The sequence below is a fragment of the Strix aluco genome, chromosome 1, assembly GCF_031877795.1.
Source record: "Strix aluco isolate bStrAlu1 chromosome 1, bStrAlu1.hap1, whole genome shotgun sequence".
In the NCBI taxonomy this organism is placed as follows: Eukaryota; Metazoa; Chordata; class Aves; order Strigiformes; family Strigidae; genus Strix; species Strix aluco.
In genome coordinates, this window is record NC_133931.1 from 114,545,667 (window position 1) to 114,570,019 (window position 24,353).

Here is a 24,353-nt window from a genome sequence, read left to right on the forward strand (position 1 = left end):
AAAACCATTAAAATTGTGGAATAACTTGATTCAAAGATATATTTTTTTGAACAATCCACCCTTAAGTTTGCTCAGACCTTGACCACTAGCTTAGTTTTTAAATGAAAGGAGGGTGAAAAACACTTTTAATATTTTTTAACTGAATACTTTTGGGGAGGGGTTGACTTTTTAATTTTCATACTCCAGTCTACTTCCCATCCTTTGTCAACCAGACTCCTAATGAAGTGGCATGGGGGTAGGAGAAAAGACAAAGTTACTCTGGACAGAGTCCTTCCCAAAGTTCAGAAAGCCACTGACCACAAATGAGAGGTGTTTCATGTGATATATTTTCAGTTTTCTATCTCAGGTGCAAGTTGTCCAAGTTAAGCACTTTGCAAATGCATGGCACAGTGGATCAGGGACAGAAAGGACTGGGCACAGGTACTAGAGCTAAAAGCTGACTGGAGAGGTATCTGGGAGTACCAGAAATGAAAGGTTCAGACAAATGCTACCAAAGCATGATGCTGGGAAACAGAGAAAGTGTCAGGGACTGCTTACGAGCATTCCTGTTGCTGATCTCTCCCTCCCTATCCCCTGCCAGCTTTCCCACCTCTCCCCTAGAAAGCAACAAAAAGCAGTAGCTGCAGGAGGTACCCCAGGACAGCACCAGACTGTTGGCTCATGGCTCCGGCACCAAGTGTGTCCAAATGGCTTCTGCAGAAGAAGCATACACTGCTTTCTTTCTGAGTGAGTACAAAACAGAACTGAGAGACAACAAGAACCACATCTACAACACAAAGAAAAGCCATTCCTGTAGGAAAAAAAAAAAAAAAAAGTCAAGTCTGTGTCCATACAGCTAAACTCTTCTCCCTGCTCCTCTAAAATAGAGTGTTTGCATTTAACTTATTTATTGGATGGTCCCTGTAATGAGTTGGGCACTGTACTGAGTCTGGAAATCATTTGGGAGAGCACTAAATAGCAAAATAATATCAGAGAGTACGCTAACAATTACACAGCACAGACCACCATAAGGCAGTGTTTAATCCTTGTCATGGCCCTGCTCAGTTTATTAGTATAAACAAGAACATTAACAGATGCCCTACACTCATACTGCTCAGCCAGAGGGTAAAAATGAGGCAAAATTTAAGCAGATGTCTCCTAATGTTTAGACTCACTTCAAAGAAGTGTGTGGAAATCCAAATTTGGTTCACCCCAACGTACTCCCCCAACCCTTTCCAAATAAGAGCAATGATGTTTTATAAGTTTTGTATAAACTATTTTACTTTTACAAAAACCCCTGGTAAATTATCCACAAAACATTTACAAATTCCTGCATGTTTTACTAAGATTTAAGTCTACATTCTTTCTACCCAAGCACACATGTTTTCTCTAGACAGATGAAACAAGCCACATAAATGATGCAAGCAACATCATAAGTTTTTCCTAGGCCATACATGAACACCCATACAAACCTCTCTTTTCAACAAAAATTTATCATAGGACATTTGTTCAAAAGAATTGTGTTATAAGAATATGATTTAATTGAACAAAATAACAACATACCTTCTAAAGCTGTTGAAGTAAAGAATTCACTCACACCCCCCAAACCTTGAAAGCTAGATCAACTTTTAAGAGTTATAGACTGCTGAGGAAACCAAAATGATCAGAGACTGTTTCAAAGTGCCTAAACCCATATACTTGTAATTTGTGATCCAGCATAGTCTGAAATGGTTAAATCTTGACATCACAAGTTTTACTGTTTAATTAGAATATGTCCAAGAAACAAAACCTTCCAATGGAAAATATATTTCCAAGTAAGAAGTGGAAACAATTAATTTCTTTTAAAAGTCTATGTAGCACAAGAATTTCCATGATGTTCACACTTTCTATTAAGCTTAGTGATACTTATAAAAAGTGGTATCAAACTTCAGATCACTGAAGCTGCCTTACACACACATATACATCAAAGAATTTTCCAGCAGCAAGTGTGCAATGCATATTATGTTCTCCTTTATATTTCTCTAAAATAAGACTGTTGGATGGATTTTGCAACATCCGTGAACATTTCTTGACACATCTGTAGCTTAAAAAAGAAGTTTCCTGAAGTAATAAAACCTCAACTAGAATTACTGTCATATTTTATAAGATTTAATACAGTTAAAACTGTAGAGTATTTGTTAGTCATTTTCAGACACTGAAAGTTATGGTTGCTGTCTATCCTCTCTTCTTATACCAATGCTGCACCAAGTTACCAACACACATACTGGTGCTTGTCAGCCAATCTTACCTGCGAGACTCAAACTACAGCTTCTGAAGTGAAACAATCACTCCAAGGTGCAACAATCCACTATCTATAGTGCCTTATAATAGCACAAACTTCAATGACATACACCTATCATTTTAATGTAAAGTGTTGAACTGAAATTGTATGACCACACGACCCAGGTTCCCAGCTTTCAAAAACTGTAAACTTCACGCTTACTGTATTTTAAAAAGATCATATGTTCAACATGAAAAGCCAAGATGGCCACAGCTTCTCGTGAAAGCAACTATCGTGAAAAGTAACTATCAGGTAATTTGCAATAGGCCAGAATTCAGAAAAGTTTGTGGCCTCAGAAAACTTTCTTTAACTAATTTTCTTTGAATTAACTCAGATGTAGCTTTCTTCCTCTTCAGTGAGCTAAGAATAATTCTTTTTAATTCTCTTAATTCAAGAGAATTTAAATATGCCCAGCACGACTACAATGTTACTGAATCCTGCAAGAATGCACACCGTTTTGGTGCCAGACTCCATGATACAAATTGGTATTGGCTAAGCCAAAAAATCCCCAGCCACCTTCATTGTTGTTTGGGTAGTAAAGAGGAAGGAACCCTAGGAATGATTTCTAAAAAGTATATCACAGTTTCATTTAGATTAAGAAATCAATTACTTCTACAAAAAAGGTAGTAAAACACAGTAGAATCCTATACAAATGCTGTAATACCTTGAAAGTAATTTCAGTTTGTACATAATGATATCAGTTAAAATTAAAACCTTTTCTAATTACTAAGAAGTATTTTGACTCTTATTAAAGTCATGGTGAACCCTTCTAGGTAATGCCAATTAGAATGCCCAGGATCTCACCTTCTACAAGACTCACTAGGTTGGATACAACCTCAAGAGCCCATCTGTGTGAATGGTTCTGGAAGAGCTATATTTATGTCAATCCTAATGGATGCCGGTCCAATCTCTTCTTAAGAGACATCAGTGACAGATTCACAGTGTCTCCAGGAAGCCTACTGCAGTGCTTCACTACCATTTCCATTCAGGCCTTCCTCATCCCTCTTTGTCCAGCTTGAATCTTCCTTGCTGCTATTATTTGTTATCCCATCTGCCATTGATATGCAGAACAGAATGGATGTTTTTCTGCAAGAGCCTTTCACATTTTTGAAAAACATGTTCTCCTTGGTCTTCTCTAAACTAAACAATTCACATTCTTTTGGTCTGTTCTTGAGGGTCAAGTTTATTCTCATCTCCCTACTTTGAACACTCTCCAACTAGTCAGTATGTTTGTTGAAGTGCTGTGTCTAAAACTGAAAGCATCTGTGGGTTATCCTCTTGTTTACACATGCCAGTCTAGCTATATCACATTCATAACAGCAAGACCTTGCTGGCTTACCTTTGTTTCGCCATTATTCCTGCCCAAACATGCACTTTGGCCTCCCACATATTCCAAATGAATTACGCGACACTCTCACTCCCTTCAACTTCTACTACTGTCATGATCGTTTTGAATTCCAATTCCATTTCACTCTGTGCTTCATCTGTTCTCATACTTGGGTCATTGGTAAATGTAATGGAAATTGCCACCTGCTATCTAGGATAAAAACTTCAATCACCACAGCGGGTAATCTCAAAACACACATTCTGATTTTCATTTGTAGTAACACCAGCACAGTTTTGAAAACAGATCTTGTGGAATTTTAACTTTGACCATGCTCACCTGCAGACTGTCATGAGAAACAGCAACAAAACCTTTTTTACAAAACAAACTAGATGGTATCTATTCATCTTCCCTTATCCAGAAGGCTTGTAAGAAAAATTTGACAGCTTTGACAAAACACACTTCATAATTCCAAGGTAATTATTATTCATCTTGGTTTCTTCTAGTATTCATAAAATTTGTCCACTATTTTTCTGGCAAAGTTCAACCAAATGGTAGCGATTTTCCAAATTCTTTCCTTTTACTGCTCAATTCGAGTAAGTAATTCACTGTTTTCTGACTACTGTCATCAGCACTTTAAAATGTGTAGAAAAAGAGATAAAAGTACTTACAGGTTTCCTAAGGAAAAAGAGGGATAGTGCTCCAATTAGGGGCATGTCTCCAATTAGTGGTTCCAGGATAACCCTCATAGTGCCATGTATCTGTGGAAGGGGAGGAAAAAAAAAGACAATGGAAGTGAGTTTAGTTCAAGTTCTAAATAAAATTTATTCACTGGCAATTTTCACACTTTAATTCATTAAATTCTTGATTATGGAAGAATTTTATATATATAGCTTTACATGTCATCCAAACCCAAAAACTTCAATACAGGCAACTAAATAGTTGAGCTTACAAATTCATTACATTCATCTACATGATGCTGTGTCATGTTAGTGGTAATTTTACTAAAAATATGAAGATTATTTATACAGCTCAATGTAAACAAATGTGACACAAACCAATACAATGGCATCAACAGATACAGGAACAAAAGCAGGTAAATGCTTATAGGTATGTCAATACACATACCAAAAAAAAGCATACTATTTTTCCTCATTAGAGAGGAAGATCTGTTATCAGAAAGTCAAGGAAAGTTAAGGAAAATTGAGAAACAGTATCAGAAGGCAAGGCTACTAATAATAATTGCATCTAAACAAGTAATTGCATCTAACACTGAAATATTGAAGGAAACAAAATTTTAGGCTCCTTGGTCCCTTTATGAACCTATACATCACATGAAAATTTCACATCAAGCCAATGATCTCCATGTTTTCTGGTAGAAAATGTTATATATTTAAAACAGTTCTACATCTGAAAGGAATTTACCCTTACAGTAAAGCCATGTTACTGAAGTTATTATGCAATATCGATATTATGCAACTGAGAAAAAAATAGCAAGCAACAAAAGTACACAATTACTGTTTCTTTCTTATAAACTATTTAATCAGAAAATAACGATTCAATGATGACTCTGTATCAAAATCAAAAGAAAAAAAATTGAATTTCACCTGTATACTTTTCACACCAGCTCTGCAGAAGTATCTCTTGATCTCCAAATCAATTTCACAGTTTCCAACAAAACTAAAAGAGAAGGTATACATTTCATTTTTATGGACTAAACTGCAATACACTGTTAGTTCTGTTTCGCACTGTCATGACAGTATATTTTGTATCTCAGTCTATACACAAAAAAAATGCATGTTAAAACATTACAACATACAACAAAGTCAAGGTTGTTAAAAAAATTACATGCCCTTCAAGACATCACCACTGTCATCAAAATCACTCAAATTAATACATAGGCATGTTATCATCTCCAGAACCATACGTAAGAGAAAACACGCAAGTAGGCCTACTTTTGGGAAATAACGGACACAGAATTCATACTCCATTTCAGGAAAACTCTACATAGGTCTCATTGATACTATGTGTACCCAAATCAACTCTCATCTAATACAATCATGAGAAGCACTAGACAGAGAGAGATATTTTGCTAAAAATCAATGTTGTCAAAAACATTCAGAGACTTGCAAAAACAGTCATATTTCAAAATTCAATAAGCTGGGTATGCTAGGCTGGATGATCCACTAAGCAAGGTTTAAGACCAAACCAGTTGAGCCCTTTCTGAAGGGAGAGAGGAGGCAGGAAGCAAATTAGAAAATAATATATTAAAACCCATGCAAGTTTTTCCCTGAACAGTCCTTGCATCCCATTTTTGGGGATGCAAGGTCAAGGGCTTGAAATTTTGCAGATGCTGACCTGCATCTCAGAGATAGATTTGTAGAAGATGGTAAAAAAAGTCTATTTTGTCCATGCCACAAGGCTAAAAGATTATTTGCACGAGCTCAGACTCAGACTTCAGCAGCTGCTTTTCATGAAGCTCCATGAGGGTCAAGCATGTACCAGCAGAGCTGAGCAGATCTTTTCCAAGAACTGCTGCTGCTGTGAGCCACATTGGGTCTGAAAACAAACTAATTCTGGGACTCAACAAGGAATTTAGGAAGAAAGCTTGAGACTGATTTAGCAAGGGAATTGATCAATAATTCTACAGAATGAGAGCTAAAACCAAAACCCAACAGATGGAATACCAAGCTACAGCTAGGGAGAGACTGGCTGGACAAGAAGACAGACTAAAAAGATATGGGTTATAACAAAAAGAAAATGAAATCTGAAGAGCTTTCTGAACAGACTGCCCAGTTAAAGAAAATGCAAGAAGGAACTAAGTGGGGAGTAGATAAGGCAGATTAAACAAAGTCAGACACTGCCAGGAGAGGGCGAAAATTTGTTTCGTCTATAGGGTATCTTGATCCAGATCCTGCAGTAAAGCCCAGGTTTTCTCACATTAGGTTCCTCAGACCTAGCCTTTACAGAGAAAAACTGTTCAGCCATGTTTAGGAGTCTGATGGAATCTTATTACAGAAATTTCTGCGAAATTATGAACAAAATGGAGTTGCTCTCCTCATGGGGCCATTTTAGAATCATGCCAAGATAAAATTAAGTACTCTCACAGTAAGAACAGAACAGCAGGACCCCTTCCCCCTCCCAACTGATGCCTATGAGGTACTAGCAAAAGAAAACAAAGGTGAGAGTTGCTGTATTCAGGTTATCTATTCTTCAAATTATCTGTAGCCTCCTGTGCTCTATGTGTGATGGTGCTGTCTACGGTATTTCAAGCAAATGTGAATCTTATCAATCCCTTAAACAGAAATAAACAATAGTACCGAGACATTTCTGTAAACACAGAATTATAAAATGAGTTGGGTTGCAAGGGACGTTAAAGATCACCTAGTTCCAACCCCCCTGCCATGGGCAGGGACACCTTCCACTAGACCAGGTTGCTCAAAGCCCCGTCCAACCTGGCCTTGGACACTTCCAGGGAGGGGGCATCCACAACCTCTCTGGGCAACCTGTTCAAGTGTCTCACCATTCTCACAGAAAAGAGTTTCTTCCTTATATCTAATCTAAATCTACCCTCTTTCAGTTTAAAACTGTTACCCCTCGTCCTATCCCTACCCTCCCTGAAAAAGAGTCCTTCTCTTTCCTGTAGGCTCCCTTTAAGTACTGGAAGGCCACTATAAGGTCTCCCTGGACCCTTCTCTTCTCCAGGTTGAACAACTCCAACTGTCTCAACCTGTCCTCATAGGGAAGGTGTTCCAGCCTCCTGATGGTCTTCGTGGCATCCTCTGGACTGGCTCCATCAGGTCCATGTCCTTCTTATGTTGGGGGTCACAGCACTGAACACAGTACTCCAGGTTAGGTCTCACAAGAGGACTGGAATTTGGACTATTCAAAAGATAAGACTATGCAGAATCATTTTGGTACAATGATTAGTTTGGAAAACAACAACATAACAGGGGTCTATGTGATAGGAAGGTGACCATGGCTTTCCCTGGAAAGAATGTAGTGTGAATGTTCTGTTTAAAAATAGGTATATAATTTTTAACACACAATTTAAAATGATGTAATTTCTATTTTTAATCTATCTAACTATATATAGAGATAGTAGGTATATATAAAAATACACACACACATAATTGCATAACAACATGACACAGAAACAAGGTCAATTAAAACCTGCAACTGAAACCTCAATCTTGGCACTTTGTAGCATCAGAACTATTTGTGTTATGAAGACTGGGAAGCAATATGGTCGTTTGAAAATCCATAATAACATGATGACAAATTGAAGTAAAAATAGTAACAAACTGCATTTGAGGGTAATAAGTCAACAACTTTCAACCTTACAATAAAGTTAAACAAGGTTTTATGCCCCGAGACATTTGGCTGGGTCCATTAACAGTCAATGTCATAGAGGATTCCACTGTAACATACACGCAACTTGAAGGCTCATTTAGTAAGCAAATTCTATACATTCAGATCATAATATCCCAGAAATATTTATGACCCCTCTAATGCACAGATCACAGAGAGATTAAAATTTAATGAGGATAGTCTTGTAAGAATATAACAGCTGTACTGAATGAGCCGAGAAGCACAGCATACTACATGTGGTCATTGTAGCCCAAAGAAGATACCCAGAAGAAAAACAAAGAAAGAATAGGACAAACATATCTCCCAGATTATAATGATCTGTGATTCTGTACTTTGGACTATCTTAATTATTTTTAGAATGTCTTTAGAAGGTCTTTTGACTCCATTTTCACACCCATCTTCTGCCAATACCACAGTAGCAAGTTTCTCCATTCAAGTATGCCACATGGAAAAAAAAAAATTTCCACGTGTTTAAATCTGCAGCCTAAAACTTTATTTTACTGCCTCTATTTTTTGTGTCATGAGAAGGTGAAAAAGCTCAGTTGTACACTATCAACAACTATTTCCTCAGTCTCTCAATATTTTTTGGCTTTCCTCACTACAGTTCACATTTAATTTGACAGAGTTTATTTTGTTTTCTGTTGATCCATAACCTTTAATTTTCCCCAAGTGCTTATGACATTCACGCGCTTTAGCAAATGTAATATTTTTATTTATTAACAATTTAGACTTTATCTTCATTTGCTCAAGTAGTTAAAATTTTTCTCTTGCATATCTGTGTCACCAGAAACTAGACTTTTAAGTTGTAATATGAGTTTTGACAATTTTTTAACATAAAGCTCACAATAAGAGAAAGGTAAAAAGCGTTCCCTTCACAAATGTGGTCCGCTCCTGAAATTGAATCTTTAAAGACATTTTCCAGTGACTGCTTTGTGGATTAGCCAGTCAAGCTGCTTATAAGAGTAAAGTTCTTAATTGGGTCCTGAGTGATGTGTAGGACCTTTTTCAAAAGGTTCTGAAAAACACTCTGAAGCAATGGTCATAATGCACTCAATATCCTTGCAGAAACAATAAAAACTAAACCAAAACACACTCCTTTTGCAATTAAACTTAAAAGCAAAACCAAAAAAACCTCAAGGAATGAATATGCAAAAAATGCTGAAGAACTGTTTTGGAGACACACTGGAACTACTTAAATGTACCGTATGGAAGGTCCAAAGCAAATGCATATACTCCATCACAAACAACTGACAATAGAGAGGGCTAAAGGAAGCCATAATGGTGAAACAGCAGGATAAAAGGAGATTAGTAAAAGAATGAATGTACTTTAAAAAAAATTAAAAATATAAATAAAATAAAATAAAATCTTTCCTTCCCCCCCCTTGTCACACCCCCAGCGTGAGGGTGGGCCTCATACAGCTACTCTTATGAATGCTTAGAGAGACTGATTTCCTTCTCAACTATATTTAGGGAATGAAGGGTTTATAGAAAGCTCCTAACTTAAAAATGTGTTGAAATTAGAATAAACTAATTCAACTGGAGATTAAAATCTACAAGGATAAATACTCCAAACGACAGACTTTTCTCCAGAAGTAAGGCGGTTCTTTCTAATCTTGCAAAAATGAACTAAAGTTGATTCCCTAAGAAACAGTTTAGGGTTGATATCTGTACATAACTCTGTATCTAAACAGGCCAAGAACATTTATTACAGAGACTCTTATTCTTCTTTCCTGTTACTACTGAAACAATTCCAGTGATGGACCCTTAGAGAACATATTAAAAAAAATAAATCAACAGTAACAATTGGTACTGGGGTGTCATCTGTCTTAAACTTGCATAAGTAAAAGCCTTTGAAAAAGAGCCCTTTCCCAATGAGAAGGTGTCAAGGACAAGTCTTAGATATGAAACAGGACTTCCTTTGATGGTGGTTTTGTCTAGGCCTTAATTGCTAGAAGCTATGATAGTCACTCCATAGCTCTCTTGTTTCCATTTTCTTCCTGGAAGCCTATACCACTGGCAGTAGGGACAGGCTGTTGGGGCAAATAGGCACCTAACTGACTCAGCACTATTATTGTTATTTAAATCACTCCAAGGAATTTATTTCAGCCTTTCAGGTTGGATTCAGCTCCAGCTGTTATCACTTCTCTAACTAGGTTGCAATGTAATACAATGAGACATATGGGGTAAAGATTTCCTTCAGGTCTAGTTAACATGACATTATTCGTGAAATTTTTGTACAAACGTATTGTCCTTTGTATGTTTATCTGTCCCAATCTACTTCATGAAGATGAGCAGGAGAGAAAAAAAAGGAAAAAACCAGAAACACTAGATTTACCCTCTCCTCCTGTGGGAATAATTCTGCTTTAAAGGGGAAAAGTGGTCTTGGGAGACTTGGCCCCTCAAATGTCTCAAAAATAGCTCCTCAAAAACAGTTTCTTTGCACTGTGTCCATAGTGGTCAGACAAGTCTCTTCCTGAGGGCTTAAGTGTGAAGAGCTGAGGCTGTTCTCACAGCTTCTATCAAAAGTGGCAACAAAGAGAAAACTGAAGGAAATTTCTCCATCAGGGCTAAAAGCATCCATCCAACAAAACAAGTTCTCAAGAGACAATCTTTTTGTATTTTGTCCAGCAACACCAATCCCCGATTTGGATAGCTACCTTTTTCCTACAGAAATGAAGTGATTCAATTCAATAAAGATTGGGCCCTGCTCACAGACATAGCCCCCACCCCCTTCTGAAACCCAGGAAAGGATGCAGCATCTTCTCTTATCACTCTGCAGCCCAAGCTCTAACAAAAGAGGCAGAGTCTTCAACAAAGTTGAGATTTATATAAGTAATTCAAAATTAGTAATAACCAAGTTCAAACTTTGTAAGTGAATCTGAAAAAGAGCTGAGAGGCCTGATTACCCTTCTGGTTACCGCCAGGGAAGCAGCAAGAAACACAGAAGGCTGCTCTTTGCTGGATTGTCAGTGACTGACAAATCTGGCCTTTCCACAACCTACAAAAAGGTGAAAGTAGTCACTGTAACACACATCTATGATGGTCAAATACAAAACCATTGCTGGGTTCACTGACTGAACTTTCAAAAAACTCTGTAACTGCAGACTGCGTTGAGAAATACTTTGGCAAATGTTGGGTAGATCTATTTATAAACCTATATAAAAGGGGTCATGATGAAAGGTCAAAGAAATGTGAAGCAGCGGAGTACAGTCGCTCTAGCATTATATAATGCCTGATTTACTTGGTGGTATGAGCACAAGTACTTCGGGAACTATCATTCTGTTTTCCTAATACTGTGTTTATAAAAAAAACCAAGTAACCGAGAAAAGTTAAAAAACCCCAAACATCTTATATCCTAAATTTTAGACTAGACTAAACGTCATGGCAAAGTTTTAATACATTAGAAAAAAGATAATGCTTTAGCTTTAGAAAGTATTTTTTTATTAACCAACATTAAAGTAATGATGCAGTCATACTGAGTTGATACACTATTTCCCTCTGATAAATGCTATTTACAGCATACAGTTCCTTCCTCCATTCATGTACAATTAGAACTAACTACATTTGCGTAATGAAGCAATTCTTCTCCTTTCAGGCTAACGTAACTGCCAAATCAAACAAAGCACATATTATGAAGCATGGGCACCATCGTAATATGATACTAAAGTTTACCTGATTTGAAGATCCAAAATGATCTGCCTTTTGTCCACATTTTCAGTGTACACTTTTACACCGTTTATCCGCAGAGGCTGAAAAAATAGAGAAAGTAAAAGTTGGATCCTTCTACTGAACTGTACCATATTAAACTCTTAACTTTGAAATAAAGATGAATATATGCACATTCATGCCTGAAGTTAAGAATTTACTATGAGCATCACTAAAAGGTGTGAAACACACCTATCATTTTAGCTCAAAATGTTATTTTGAGGGTGCAAATTACCCTGCTAGGATCCACTCAACCACAGCCTTTCTGGCAATTACCCTGGATTTAGACCACTAGATTTCAAGATTTACAAAAGACTTTCCCTCTCCCCACAACAAACATCTCATTTCTCTGTACTAGTATATGTCTAACACTTCCAGAACAAAGTATTCTTTTCTGTGCAACTAAAACAACAAGCTAAATTTAATTCACAAAAATGTAGTTGCCTTAAATGGAATTTAGTCAGAATGGATGGAAAATAATCCATAATCCCCACAAAAAGTTGTGTCAACCACTCTACGCTCTCTCTAAACCGCTGTGCTCATGCTCTCCCTCCCCCTCTCTCTCTCTCTCATACAGAAACAACACATATCAATCAAACATCCCCAAGACTCAGAAGTTCATCAAATACTAGGTGGGAGAGGATGACCAATGACCTTTCTTAGTACCACCTCCTGTCACGCTTTGAGTTTTTCCTTTCTGGGAAAACTGCCATATTTCTATTTATACCTTTTTAGTAATGTAAGAAAAATGGAAATCTCACTGCTTTCAGATTCCCACTGTGTTTAGGGCTGTGCAGCTCAAAGGATACAACTCAATCAAGGCTGCAGTATACAGGAAGAATACCTGTTTCTCATGTCTGAGATAACTCAGTTCAGCTGCAGAAGCACACAGATGTGTGGAAGCTAATTTAGACCCTACTTAAAATTAGTATGGCTTAAAAGGAATGCTACTCTACTATCTGCAATACAGGTAGTAGAATAGCAGGACAGAGCCTCTGCATAAAAGGATTTACAACTTTAAAACAAACAAAAACACACCACACAAAAGGTGCAGTGAAGTATAATGAACTGTAATATACATTAGAGTCACAAACAGAAAAATAGTTCCCCTCCATCACACCTGAAACCTAACTTCAGTTTTCCTAACATTCAGAAGGGAAAAAAAAATTTTTAATCCCCATTTATGACAAGCAAGAGGAACACAAAAGACAACTTCAGAAAAAAGCTGTTAAGCTACATCTCAACAGAAGTAAAGTCTTGGTTAATGCAGGCAAGAGCAGGTAGTGCTGAATTTATTGCAAGCATAGGTAACTTATTCTCAGTTTGGGCTGGTCAAACAGGCTCTTCTACAGGCATGTAGGAGCTATATATTATGACCTCTTCTTTCTTGGGACTGAACAGAACATAAACATCTATCTGCTCCTTTGATACTTTGTTATGTGCAGTCCTTGGAAGCTGAGCCAGCAGCCTTGTCATTGAACTCCATACATAACATGATTAAAAGTTCATCTGTTACAAGAAAGATAATTGCACTTGAATCATCTGGCAAGAAAATGATAATGGTCCCTGCTCACTTGATGTAAAGCATTACACAAACAGTATTAAAATCATGTTGTTATAAGCTTTTCACACGACTAGGGGTTACTATACTTTGAGTCTTCTCCCATTTCCCAGGCAAATTTCTGAAGCAGAGACCCCAGGAATAAAAAAAAAAAAAAAAGAAAAAAAAGAAAGAAATGAAGCCTCTGCTGAAAAAGCACACACATTTTTATTTTAATGTTACAATAAAAACCAGAATCAGGGTTACCACAAAGTGTCACTGAGAAATATTTTTGCATAGATTTGAACAGGCTAAATGACAATGGTATGTAAGACAGAGCCTCTTAGAAAAGACACTGACCTGATGACCAATATCAATCTTTGTAAAACTGAAGGTACTGAGATGGTTGTTTGCTCCTCTTACTGCTGGTTCTATGGTCTCCCGGAATAGTTTCTCAATAAACTGGCAAATAAAAGGCCACATCTGTTTTACAGTCTAAGGAGAGAAAAAAAAAATCTACATGGAACACAACTTCACACATAAATAAAAAGTATTTTTTGAGGTATATGTAAAAAATTTTGTACAAAGTTTCAAACATACAAGTTTTCTATACAGTTCATTACAGACATAAGAACTGGTTCCTTTTTATATACAGGAAAGCTTTCTGGAATTCTCAGTTTGTGTGTTGTACACATTTGCACAAATCTGAAGCACTGCAGGAGGAGAAAAACAATACTAAGAATTTTCTTCTTTTATCCCACAAATGCATATGCATTCAGCACTGGCTCTGAATGTTGGGGAGAAGGGTGAAGGGGGTTAAGTTTATTTGCATGTCAAGAGAGCAATAAGAAAAAATGGGTCAAGTCCACAAAGTTTATAAATGTAAAAAATACAGTCTCTTACTGTCATATCTGAAAACTCTATAGTGTTTATTTTTTCTCACTATTTTCTAATTAACTCATGTTCTATGCTCTTTGAATGAAAGATATTTAAAAAAAAAAATCAAGCTACATAGATCTATTATCTTAGATTATCACACATACAAATCAAAACTGCAAAACTGATTTATTTTTAGATTGTAGGTCAGGAACCTACAGTAACTGGAAAGCATCCCAGACAAGTAGAACATAAAAGACTGTGTTTACAAGCTGCTAAGAGTTCCACACAATTATAGCTGTCATTATTTTAATGCCACTTAAAGTCATTCTCCAAAACATACAATTTCAAGACCATGAAAATAGATTTAATCTTTCTTGTGACTAATTGGATCAACGACCAGAAGCTTCCGGTGTATAAAGAACACAGAAAGTTAGAACTACTCTGTTTTCAGATTCTTGCCTCACTGGTTTTTTTAATCTCAGATTTCCCTTCTCCCCCTTCCCATTTGGAAGCGATGCTAATGACTACCCTTACCTTATTGAGCCATTCTGCCCTCTCCGTGTCTGGAAAATGGACCTAAAAAAAGCAACCACCAAACAAAAAAATTAATACAAATACAAAATGCTTTCTAGTTAATCAAGTCCAGTCATTTATAGTACAGGAAAGCTTAGGGATCTCCCTATGAGCAATGTATACAGTGAACAACATTGAGCAGTTAACATACTTGACAAGAACATCAGAATTCAAGCCGATAAAATATGAACTCATTTCTGAACTATATAGATACAAGTCCAAGCATATATTTAATAGTAGCATCTGGAATAAAGTATTGCTTTAACACTATAAATGAACTACAAAAAAAAAGCATAGCTGACACAGCTAGTGTCAACCAAATTTACCTCCTATGTTTCAGGGGTTTTTAACACGACACACATGACTGCCAAAGTTCTGATTGCACTTCTACTTCCGTTCACTCATGCCAGATCTTTTTCAATATCAAAAATCATGGCTAGAAATATTTAATCAGTAAAGCTGAAGCTCAAGAATACGGATTTAAGTTCTGTCAAAAGCTCTTCAAAAGGCATTTTTAGTGATTTCTTAAAAAACTGCAGAAATCAGTATGAGACAGAAGTATGACGGTATATACATAAGATAGAAAGTGCCTATTCACAACAGGAAAACACCAATTAAATGTTGGAAGAACAGACACAATTTTCCAGACACAGGAGGAGAGCATACTTAGTACGCAAAAAGAGAGAAAAACCTGAAGCAGTTCAGTAGAAGCAGAGTTAACAAGCATTTCTTTAGAAACGAACAGCTTCTACACCGAGATGCAGATCACACTTCTGAAACACAAAGAGCCTTTGAACACACTAAAAAACTGTGACCTACATATACTGACTTTCATGAAGCAATGTCTCAGCTGAATTGCCAAGTCTTAAATCTCTTCATAGCACAACAGATTGTACCCCTGGTTTTAACATCAGTGCCTACTGGTTATTTTTATTATGCATATATCCCAAATGTGAACAGTCAGTTAAATACACACTCTTAAAACTGTATTTTCAAGAAGTTGGATTTGAAAGCAAGCCCCATTAATGATTTCTTTGTTTAGTTTTTATTAAATTCTTGCATTAACAATCAGCACTGACATATTCTTGAATATACTCAATTTACCTTCAGAGCAGTCCTTAATTTCATCTAAGCATCCATATTTTAGCTATGCTGGAGGATTGGCCCTGCACCATAATCAATATGGTGAGTTACTTCTCTGTTCTGTTTCTTTCTCTGTATTCCCAGGTCCATAACTAAGGCAAGCCATATGTTTCTATGGATTCTTAAAGAATTACAAATACTGCTGTCTTCCACTGTCAAAAGAGAGGCTCTTGGCATCTTTTTCAAATTACTTTTTTCAAGTGTATCACATATCTATCAAAACCATTACAAGTGACACAAGAATGACTGATTATCTGCTTGACTATAACAAAAACACTCACACTCAATAGGATTTATTTTAGTTAGTGAATTCAAAGAATAGAGTTAATAATAATGTATGGGGCTGTTTTGGAACCATATTATTATGTTTTATCTATACAGAATTCATTTCCTAGAAAATTATGGTGGGTAGAATGTCATAAGTCTCAATTTAGAGGGTTGGGTGGGGGGGGGGTTTCTTTCTTTAAAACAAAAAATACTGAATTCTTTTGCCTTTGCAACAGAAGCATTTAATGCATGTACAAGAATTGATAGCTGAACAGAGCTTACACTCAATTTTTGTCTTGCAGGGTTCACAAGTTGCTTCCAGTGGTCAAAAAGTTAAAGAAACAAATAGAACAAATACTATGCTAACCCTCGTGCTAATAAGTAACATTTAGATCTCTCTCCTCAAATATTTGCCTTCTGAATCTGCAGACAGAAAGTGTGCTAATTCTCAATTACTTATTTCTTAAGCATGATGCTAGATCAACGGGAATATTTCATTCTGGTTTGCTTAGGAGAGCCATCAGTGACAGTCACAGGGTGGGAACGCAGGAGATGTTCCACACAGGGGAGAACATGAACTACAGCTGTTGTAAAGAACAGCAACAAAATAAATTAAGAAGAAACAACAAATTAAACACAACAGATGAGGAAAGGAAAAGAAAATTCATGGAAATACCAAAAGCAAACCTGTCTGCTGTGAATAATGCAAGATATAACAGAATTATAATGTTCACAATTGTACAAGTCTATTTACAATTGTATGTCTTTTGTATAAGTATCCAGTTGACATCAACAGGAGAGCCACACTGGACTGAGAAAGACTTCCCATCCTAAATACAACCTCAGCCCAGATGAAATTCATCTTCCTCCAGAAAGCGATCCAACTTCCCAGATTTAGGGTATAAAATCCCCAGGGCGTAGGCCCCATTCCCTGCGCTATGCACACAGCTGACATTCAATACATCCGACTGTAGCATCTCTCTCTTGCACCCATCAAGAACCCTTCACATCCACTCCCGAATTATGCAGAATCGTTTGAGATAGGTTGGGAAACAAGCAAGAGGCCACATACATTAATATCTAGCCATAAACACTAATTTATTAGTTTTGAATTTTATCTACTGTACAGTCTTTACTAAGACTTTGCTTAACAGGACATGGTTCTTAATTTTTCCACAGATTTAATAATTACTTGTCCCTTAGTGTTCCACACCTATCATGCTCCTAACATTTGAGTTAGTACTAAGCCAACTCCTTAATTATATAAGCCTAGTTTACTTCTACAATTGCACATGAGAATAGGCAATAAATAATCAATTCCATCTTCCATTCCTGTTTCTCATCCCTTTTTCATCCTTGCTTTTCTACTCACTACACTTTTAACATAACGCAGATGTATTCAGTGTCTATTCTGACACCCAAAACAGAGAGTAGAGTACACAATCTTTCATTTTCAAGACTGAAAGTTTTAATCCTGCCAACCTTGAATCAAAAGTTGAGCTTTATTTAATCTTTAGATGCTCCACAACCAAGTAGGCTGAAAATAAGGCATAAACATTTATCAATCTACCAATTCCATACATTTTTAGCCTATGTAAGACTGCAATATTAATGGCAAAATTGTATTTTGCTTTAAGTTTTTGATATCAAACACAATCTCATGCAAAGACAACTGGGGAAAGCCTGAGGGATGGAAGTTGGTACTCTGGATCAGTCAGGATTGACACAAGAGCACAGAGGCAACTGCACAAACATTTTATGGCAGAAACAAGCAGGAATCAGACTAACTGATCTGCAAAATCTGTTAATTCCTGTATAAAATCTATTAGACAAGCATGAGAGAAAGAGACAGAAGACAAGATTTCAGCAAAGACAGTCAAACTCTACAAGTACTTTCCACTTGGTTTCTGTTGTTAAATTGCTCATGCAGGTTTGGTAATTACTGTCTCATCTCAACCACTTGGCGTAGCTAGTTATTATTCAAAGGGAAGTATAACTAGAGAGAACTGTTGCAAGAAATACCCTAATGACCATGTTCAACACCAAAAGCATTTTAATATTACATTTTCCAGGAATGTTCTGACATTAACAGTCATATTGAAAAATACTTGGAAGTGCTCAAAAGATGCATTTCTGCACATTAAAAATACACGATTTAGCTTTCTCACACAACTGCTTGTGCTCAGCCCTAAACAACTCTCATGTTTATTTCCTATTTCTGATGTGCTCATATCCAACACTGTCAAAACCTCAATTCAGAACACATTATTTTTTGTAACAATCAATAAAATACCAGAAAGAGCCCAAGGAATGCAGTTCCTTGTTCTGTCCTGGAAGACAATAAAACAAAACAGGGACAAAAGAAAACTAACAAGCTCCTATTTCCATAATAATAGCTGAAACATTTCTTACCCACAATTATTTTAATATTCAAACTCTCCATATATGCTCTTCATATTGGCTAAATTAACTAAGTTTTCTGCTCAGATGATCATCTGCATCTTTCTAAGGAAACAGGGCTAGACAAAGAGTAATAACCATTAAACACAAACCCCACTGACTAAGGATTGGTCGGAAATTTTGAAAAGTCAAACAGTAATCAGCAAATTATATCAAGTGAGTTTCGTCCTGCAATTAATAACAAGATTGCTGCCTTAAACATAATTCTTCATTCACATAAGGGAGGTTTCATGTATCTACATAAATGTCACCAGAAGCAATGATTGACAAGAAAATCAGAAAGAATGAAATTACAACACCCTTCTGGCAGTAATGGTGAATTGCTTTCACCACAAGTTACAGGTATTAATTTACTTCAAAATATAAATTGTACAGTAGTTGTTGTTATTCACTTATCCACTCACTGTAAAACACTTCTTTTTAAAATTATCTTTGTAGCCTTCTCCATCCTTAACTTTTATTAATTTAACTTCTTGATTTTAATGTAACTTCTATTTAACTTCCTTTTAATGATTAATACATAGATCCTAAGTAATATTTACATGTACTGAAACAACAAAAATGGCATCTACATTAAAAGTATGAAACTACTGCTATTGACCAGAGTATTCCATAAAGTGAAAACTTTTTTTGTTACAAATCAATCACTTTCTCATGAATTGTGTATTACGGCAAGCTAAGAAAAGGAAGCAATAAAAGCAGTTTAGATTAAAAAAAAAAAATCAAACCAACAAACAAAAAATCAAACAAAATAAAACCCCCACACCATTGTATATTATTGGCTTTTTTTCCCTTCTATTCACCCACACCCCTCCCCCCGATTAAAGGATAGAATTCAATTTTAGACTACTTTTAAAATAATGTGTTGTAACAGCTATGGTTAACAGATACTCATCTGAGCCAGCATTACTTATCTTATGTCTAATTCCTTCCATTTGCACTGCTTAATTACTTGTTGCTCCAGACGAAAATGTTAAAGAAACTATACCAGTAACTGTTTAATTAATTAATTACAAGGTCACACAATATAACCAAGTTTCTTGATACAGTTACAATGTAACTAAGTATACTTCAACAGTTTTCCAGTTATTTCACAAATATCTCTTACATTAGATATCAATCCCTTCTGCTTACTCTGGAAAGCTAAAATTACATATAAAATTCCTCCTCTCTATCAAAAGCACATTTGTCCATCTTAAAGGTAAAATTATAAAAGGGTCTCACAGTTAGTCTTCATAGTCTCTTCACGCAACATCAGTGGAGAGGGAGAGCATCCTACAGAAGGAAATTCAGAACAGAAGCCCAATTTAAGTGCTCTAAATCACCTTCTGAACGCACAGCATAAACAGTTATTTAACCACTAAGCCTAAAGCTAGGTGGTGTGGCAAAAAAGAAACATGCTAAAATTAAATTATCCTTTGAAGTATAACTGCCAGATTAATTTTTCTAAACACACTGCACTTGTAACTCAAAAAGGCCAAAGAAATTTAGTAAAAAGTAAGAAGAATCCCAGCATGAATAGAATAAAGAGTGTTGTATAGTGATATTCAAGCTCAATTTAACTGCTATTCACTCCACTACTTTCCAGTCGGTAAAGCAGGCTGGCCTAAGGACATTTTAGGTATAACAGAGCTGAGCAGCACTAATGGCTTAATCCCATGTACTTCAGCCAGCAACTCGCTCCCTCCCTCCCTCTCTGGAGAAACAAGGAGCAGCAGTAGGTGAAGTATTTGTTCCTTTCCACAGAGGAATACATGCAGAGTCTTCTGCTACTCAACACAACCTGAAGAGGCTTATCCTCAAACACAGACTGGGGGGACAACTGCTCCTTTCTAATGGGAGGTAAAGAAGCAGGGGCTGGAAAGGAAAGCAGAGCAGCCAGGCTGTCTTTTATTACTGCAGTAATCCACCTCCAGGGTTATTTTAATAATCTTCCTAACTTCTGTTAACCCCTGAAATACTGTAGCTCCCCTATCTTCTGAATTACAAAGAAAAACAAACTAAATATTTACTGTTGCAGAGCTGCAGGATTCAGTATTCCTGAAAGAGAAGGTTAAATTGTTAATAATGAGAGTTCCTCAAAAATGCTGCAATTAACCACAGGCCCTTTGATACTAAATCAACAGACAACTGCTATTTCCATTATTTCTTCATAATCTGATTCTGTTTCTATTTAGCATGCTTCGGCATGGATTTTGTGTTTGCAGTCTTAAATATATTAAAATGATTAGCCTTTGCACAGCAACATGCACATTCAATATTACAAACGCTGTATGCTTTCAGTATGGGGATTAAGCAAGGACTCTTGAAACAGTTTCACTGAGAATCATTAGGGGTATGTTGCATATGTAATGTATTTCAGCAGAAACATCTGGAAGATCGAGAAGCAGGCTGAATATAGAAAGTCAGTTTTGTTGAACACACTAAAAGCCCACAGGGTACTTCACCAAACAGCAGTTACAAGGACCCATGTAAATCAGTATAACTAACCTAAAATTAAAAGCTATATAAAATAAGCAGTACAGGTTTTGATAGTAACTGTCCATAAACAAAACAAAACCAACAAACAAAAAAACCCAAACATCAGAAAATTAAGGGGAGGGGAAAAAAAATGTAAGAAAAACACACACACACAGTAAGATACAGAGATAAAGGAGGTGGGGAAGGGCCCTACAGTCATTGCCATGGCTCTCTGATCAGTATAAAACCTGGAAGTAAAATGGAAATATTGGAAAAAGTGGAAATGTATCTTGTCAAGAACTGCATTACTTTTCAGCAATTTGAATCACTGGTACAAAAACTAGGTAAAATTTGCTTAAGTGATGCTATTTTTGCAGAGATGGAGCAAGCATGCCGCAATACAAAGCTACCCAGAAACCTCCTACTTAGCAGCAGCTTGCCATAACAAAACCCTCCGGGATAGGCACTATAGCAGCTGCTCTGGAAGAATGACAGAACAGTAGTCTGCTAGTAAGGGAACTGGGAAATCCTGCTTCTAGCCTGACACTCAACCTTTGCAACACCAATTTGAGGAAAGCTGTTCAGCCTAGAAACTGAAGACAGCGTCGATAACTTCCAGAAGCATCCTGGCTTAATCACCTGAAGAACAACACATAAAACAGAAATCCCTTGCTTTACCACTGGTAGTTACAAAATTTCATTCAAAACATCTGGAAATACATTGGCCTGGGTTTCTGTCATATCTGGATGCAGAATCTACCCTAAGCACAGTATATTATGTCTGCTAGAAGGAACCACATAGCTTTCCTTTGCTCATCTGTTACCTCATTCTAAACAGAAAACTTTAAGCCTTCAGTCCTCTACCACAGATTCATCTTCTAGTGCAGCCTAATTTCAGAATTATCTTCAAGTACCAGTATACTAGTACTATATATCGTAAATCAGGCTTCAATACAGAGATGAAGTCAACTCTGTAACCAAACTGCTTTATTCTCACTGCAGTTTAAGAACTCATAATTTTTCCTGAATTGCTATGTTCACACTTCTTTTCTACTTTCCAGCTGGAAAAGGATTGTAAGTTTTCAAAGATCAATTTGGACTGGGACAGAACAGTTAAGAAAAAAAAAATAGATGGTGTATGAGGGCAGTAAGGTGCAGGAAACTTGTAATGGCTTCCATTTTCTGAAGGATCCACATGCACAACCTCTGACATAAGCTTGATATCATGACACAGAAAGAGATGTATTTTTCACACCTAGCTACTATTTTTCTCTAGAAGTTAATGAAGGTTTCTGGACCATGTCTGAAACAAGATCTCTGCTTCCTACGGTGGGAGACTTCCAACAAGTAATTTCAGCAATGTGGCACGATATGTCAAATCTGACAGGAAGCGTTCCTGAGAATCTGTCGTGGTTTAACACTGGCTGGCAACTAAGCCCCAACACAGCCACTCGTTCACCCACCCCCCCCACCCCCGCAGTGGGATGGGGGAGAGAATCAGAAAAGTAAAAATGGAAAAACTTCTGGGTTGAGATAAAGACAGTTTAACAGGTAAAGCAAAAGCCATGTGTGCAAGATAAAGCCATCTCCAGGGAAGCAGGGCTCCATCACGTAACAGTGACTTAGGAAGACAAATGCTATAACTCTGAACATCCCTCCCTTCCTCCTTCTTCCCCCAGCTTTATCTGATGAGCATGACACCATACAGTGTGGGATATCCCTTTGGTCAGTTGGGGTCAGCTGTCCCAGCTGTGTCCCCTCCCAACTCCTTTTGCACCCCCAGCCTCCTCACTGGTGGGGTGGGTGAGAAGCAGAAAAGGCCTTGACTCTTGTGTAAGCACTGCTCAGCAGTAACTACAACATCCCTGAATCAATAAAATTGTTTCCAGCACAAATCCAAAACATAGCCCCATTACTAGCTACTATGAAGAAAATTAACTCTATCCCACCCAAAATGAGCACAGACTCAAAACAAGTTATTGCAAACAAGAAATAGAGCCTTTTGAACTTGATTCGTTAAATAAAAAGGTTAATCTTGCCTTAATCTTTCTCTACAAGAGAAAAATTCATCACAATAAATACATGGACTGAGGAAATTACATTATGCTTTTCACAGTTTGATGTCTAGGCTTTTTATTTTAATTTTAAAAATCTCTTTTAATATAATAATAAAAATCCTATATATTTCATATAAAGGGATTTAAACTTAAAAGTACTCATGAAATCACTAGATATACTAGCAATGCAAGGACTAAAACCATGATTATGTTCAGGAGGCCCACCAAGACCTAGCAAGTCACCTTTATATACATTTTCCCAACATCTGACTGGTGTCTGCTGCCTGGCAGACCTGCCAAAAGCCAGTCCTTCAATTACACTGTTGAAGTTCATATCCATCATCCAGAACCCATCAAGAATAAAGACTCAATGAAAGATAGCAATATTGAAATTTACAGGGAGTGGAAGACTCCTAACAAAAATATTTCAAAATATTCTTCATCTAACCCTTCACCATTCTTCTAAATTGTCAGCTGGAACAGAAGTGATGTTAAGCACTTCTTAAAGTGAAGCAACATAAGAACTTTGGTTTAACATTTTGATCACCCACATTTACAATAGTGCTTTTAGCTACACTACTTCCTTATTCAGAAGACCAGAACTCACTATCAACTGTTATGACAGCAGGATGCCCTCTTCCAATCTCACCTTCAGTGGGCATTCACAGCAATAACAATTATATTTTAAATGCCGATGTCCAATGAAAGGCTGGGACAAGCAGAGTTAAAAAATAAATAAATAAATAAAATTAAAAAACTAAATATCATAACACTCTACACAAGGAAAATATCAAGAACTGCATTTATACTGATTAAAGTCTTGCTGTCACACCAGGTTATAGACACCTAGTGCAACCAATGTTTACGAAATAAAACATTTCATGACAGCCCACATTAGCACATCTCCAAATTCCCACAAGCATTGTAATCATTACCAAAAGCAGAGACCCAGATTTTAAATCTTTAAACTGCTGAAAGGCATAGCATTAACCACAGCTGTAAGGACTCACTGAATTTTACCACTCGAAAAATCTTGCACAGTACTACTTTTTGACATGTTATCAACTCTACCCTTTTATTCTCAAAAGTAATTTCATTCCTTCTCCTCCTTTCCCAAATAAAGTCTTAATACCTTGAAATTTGAGCTTCTGGGGTTTAAAAAATTTATAAAGGCATTAGCACCTAATTTTCACTTTGTCACGTTTCAAAAATATGACATCTTTTGTACTTTTAAGCTTGTATAACAAATTCCTTTTCAGTTCCCTCGAGAATCCA

General features: G+C 36.7%; 1 protein-coding gene across 5 annotated transcripts in view; it reads right to left on the reverse strand.

Annotated features, from left to right (window-relative positions):
• ESYT2 (extended synaptotagmin 2) overlaps positions 1 to 24,353 on the reverse strand; it is a 91,605-nt gene that overhangs the window by 43,181 nt on the left and 24,071 nt on the right. For 4 of the 5 annotated variants that reach the window (XM_074831762.1, XM_074831770.1, XM_074831780.1 and 1 more), the window contains exons 2-6: positions 14,653 to 14,694; positions 13,600 to 13,734; positions 11,667 to 11,743; positions 5,231 to 5,303; positions 4,295 to 4,384 (exon numbers count right to left, since the gene is read on the reverse strand). In XM_074831762.1, coding sequence (XP_074687863.1) covers positions 4,295 to 4,384; positions 5,231 to 5,303; positions 11,667 to 11,743; positions 13,600 to 13,734; positions 14,653 to 14,694 — 417 coding nt within the window. Of the gene's footprint in view, positions 1 to 4,294; positions 4,385 to 5,230; positions 5,304 to 11,666; positions 11,744 to 13,599; positions 13,735 to 14,652; positions 14,695 to 19,785; positions 19,837 to 24,353 lie in introns of all 5 variants that reach the window. The other variant, XM_074831798.1, reaches the window with a different exon arrangement.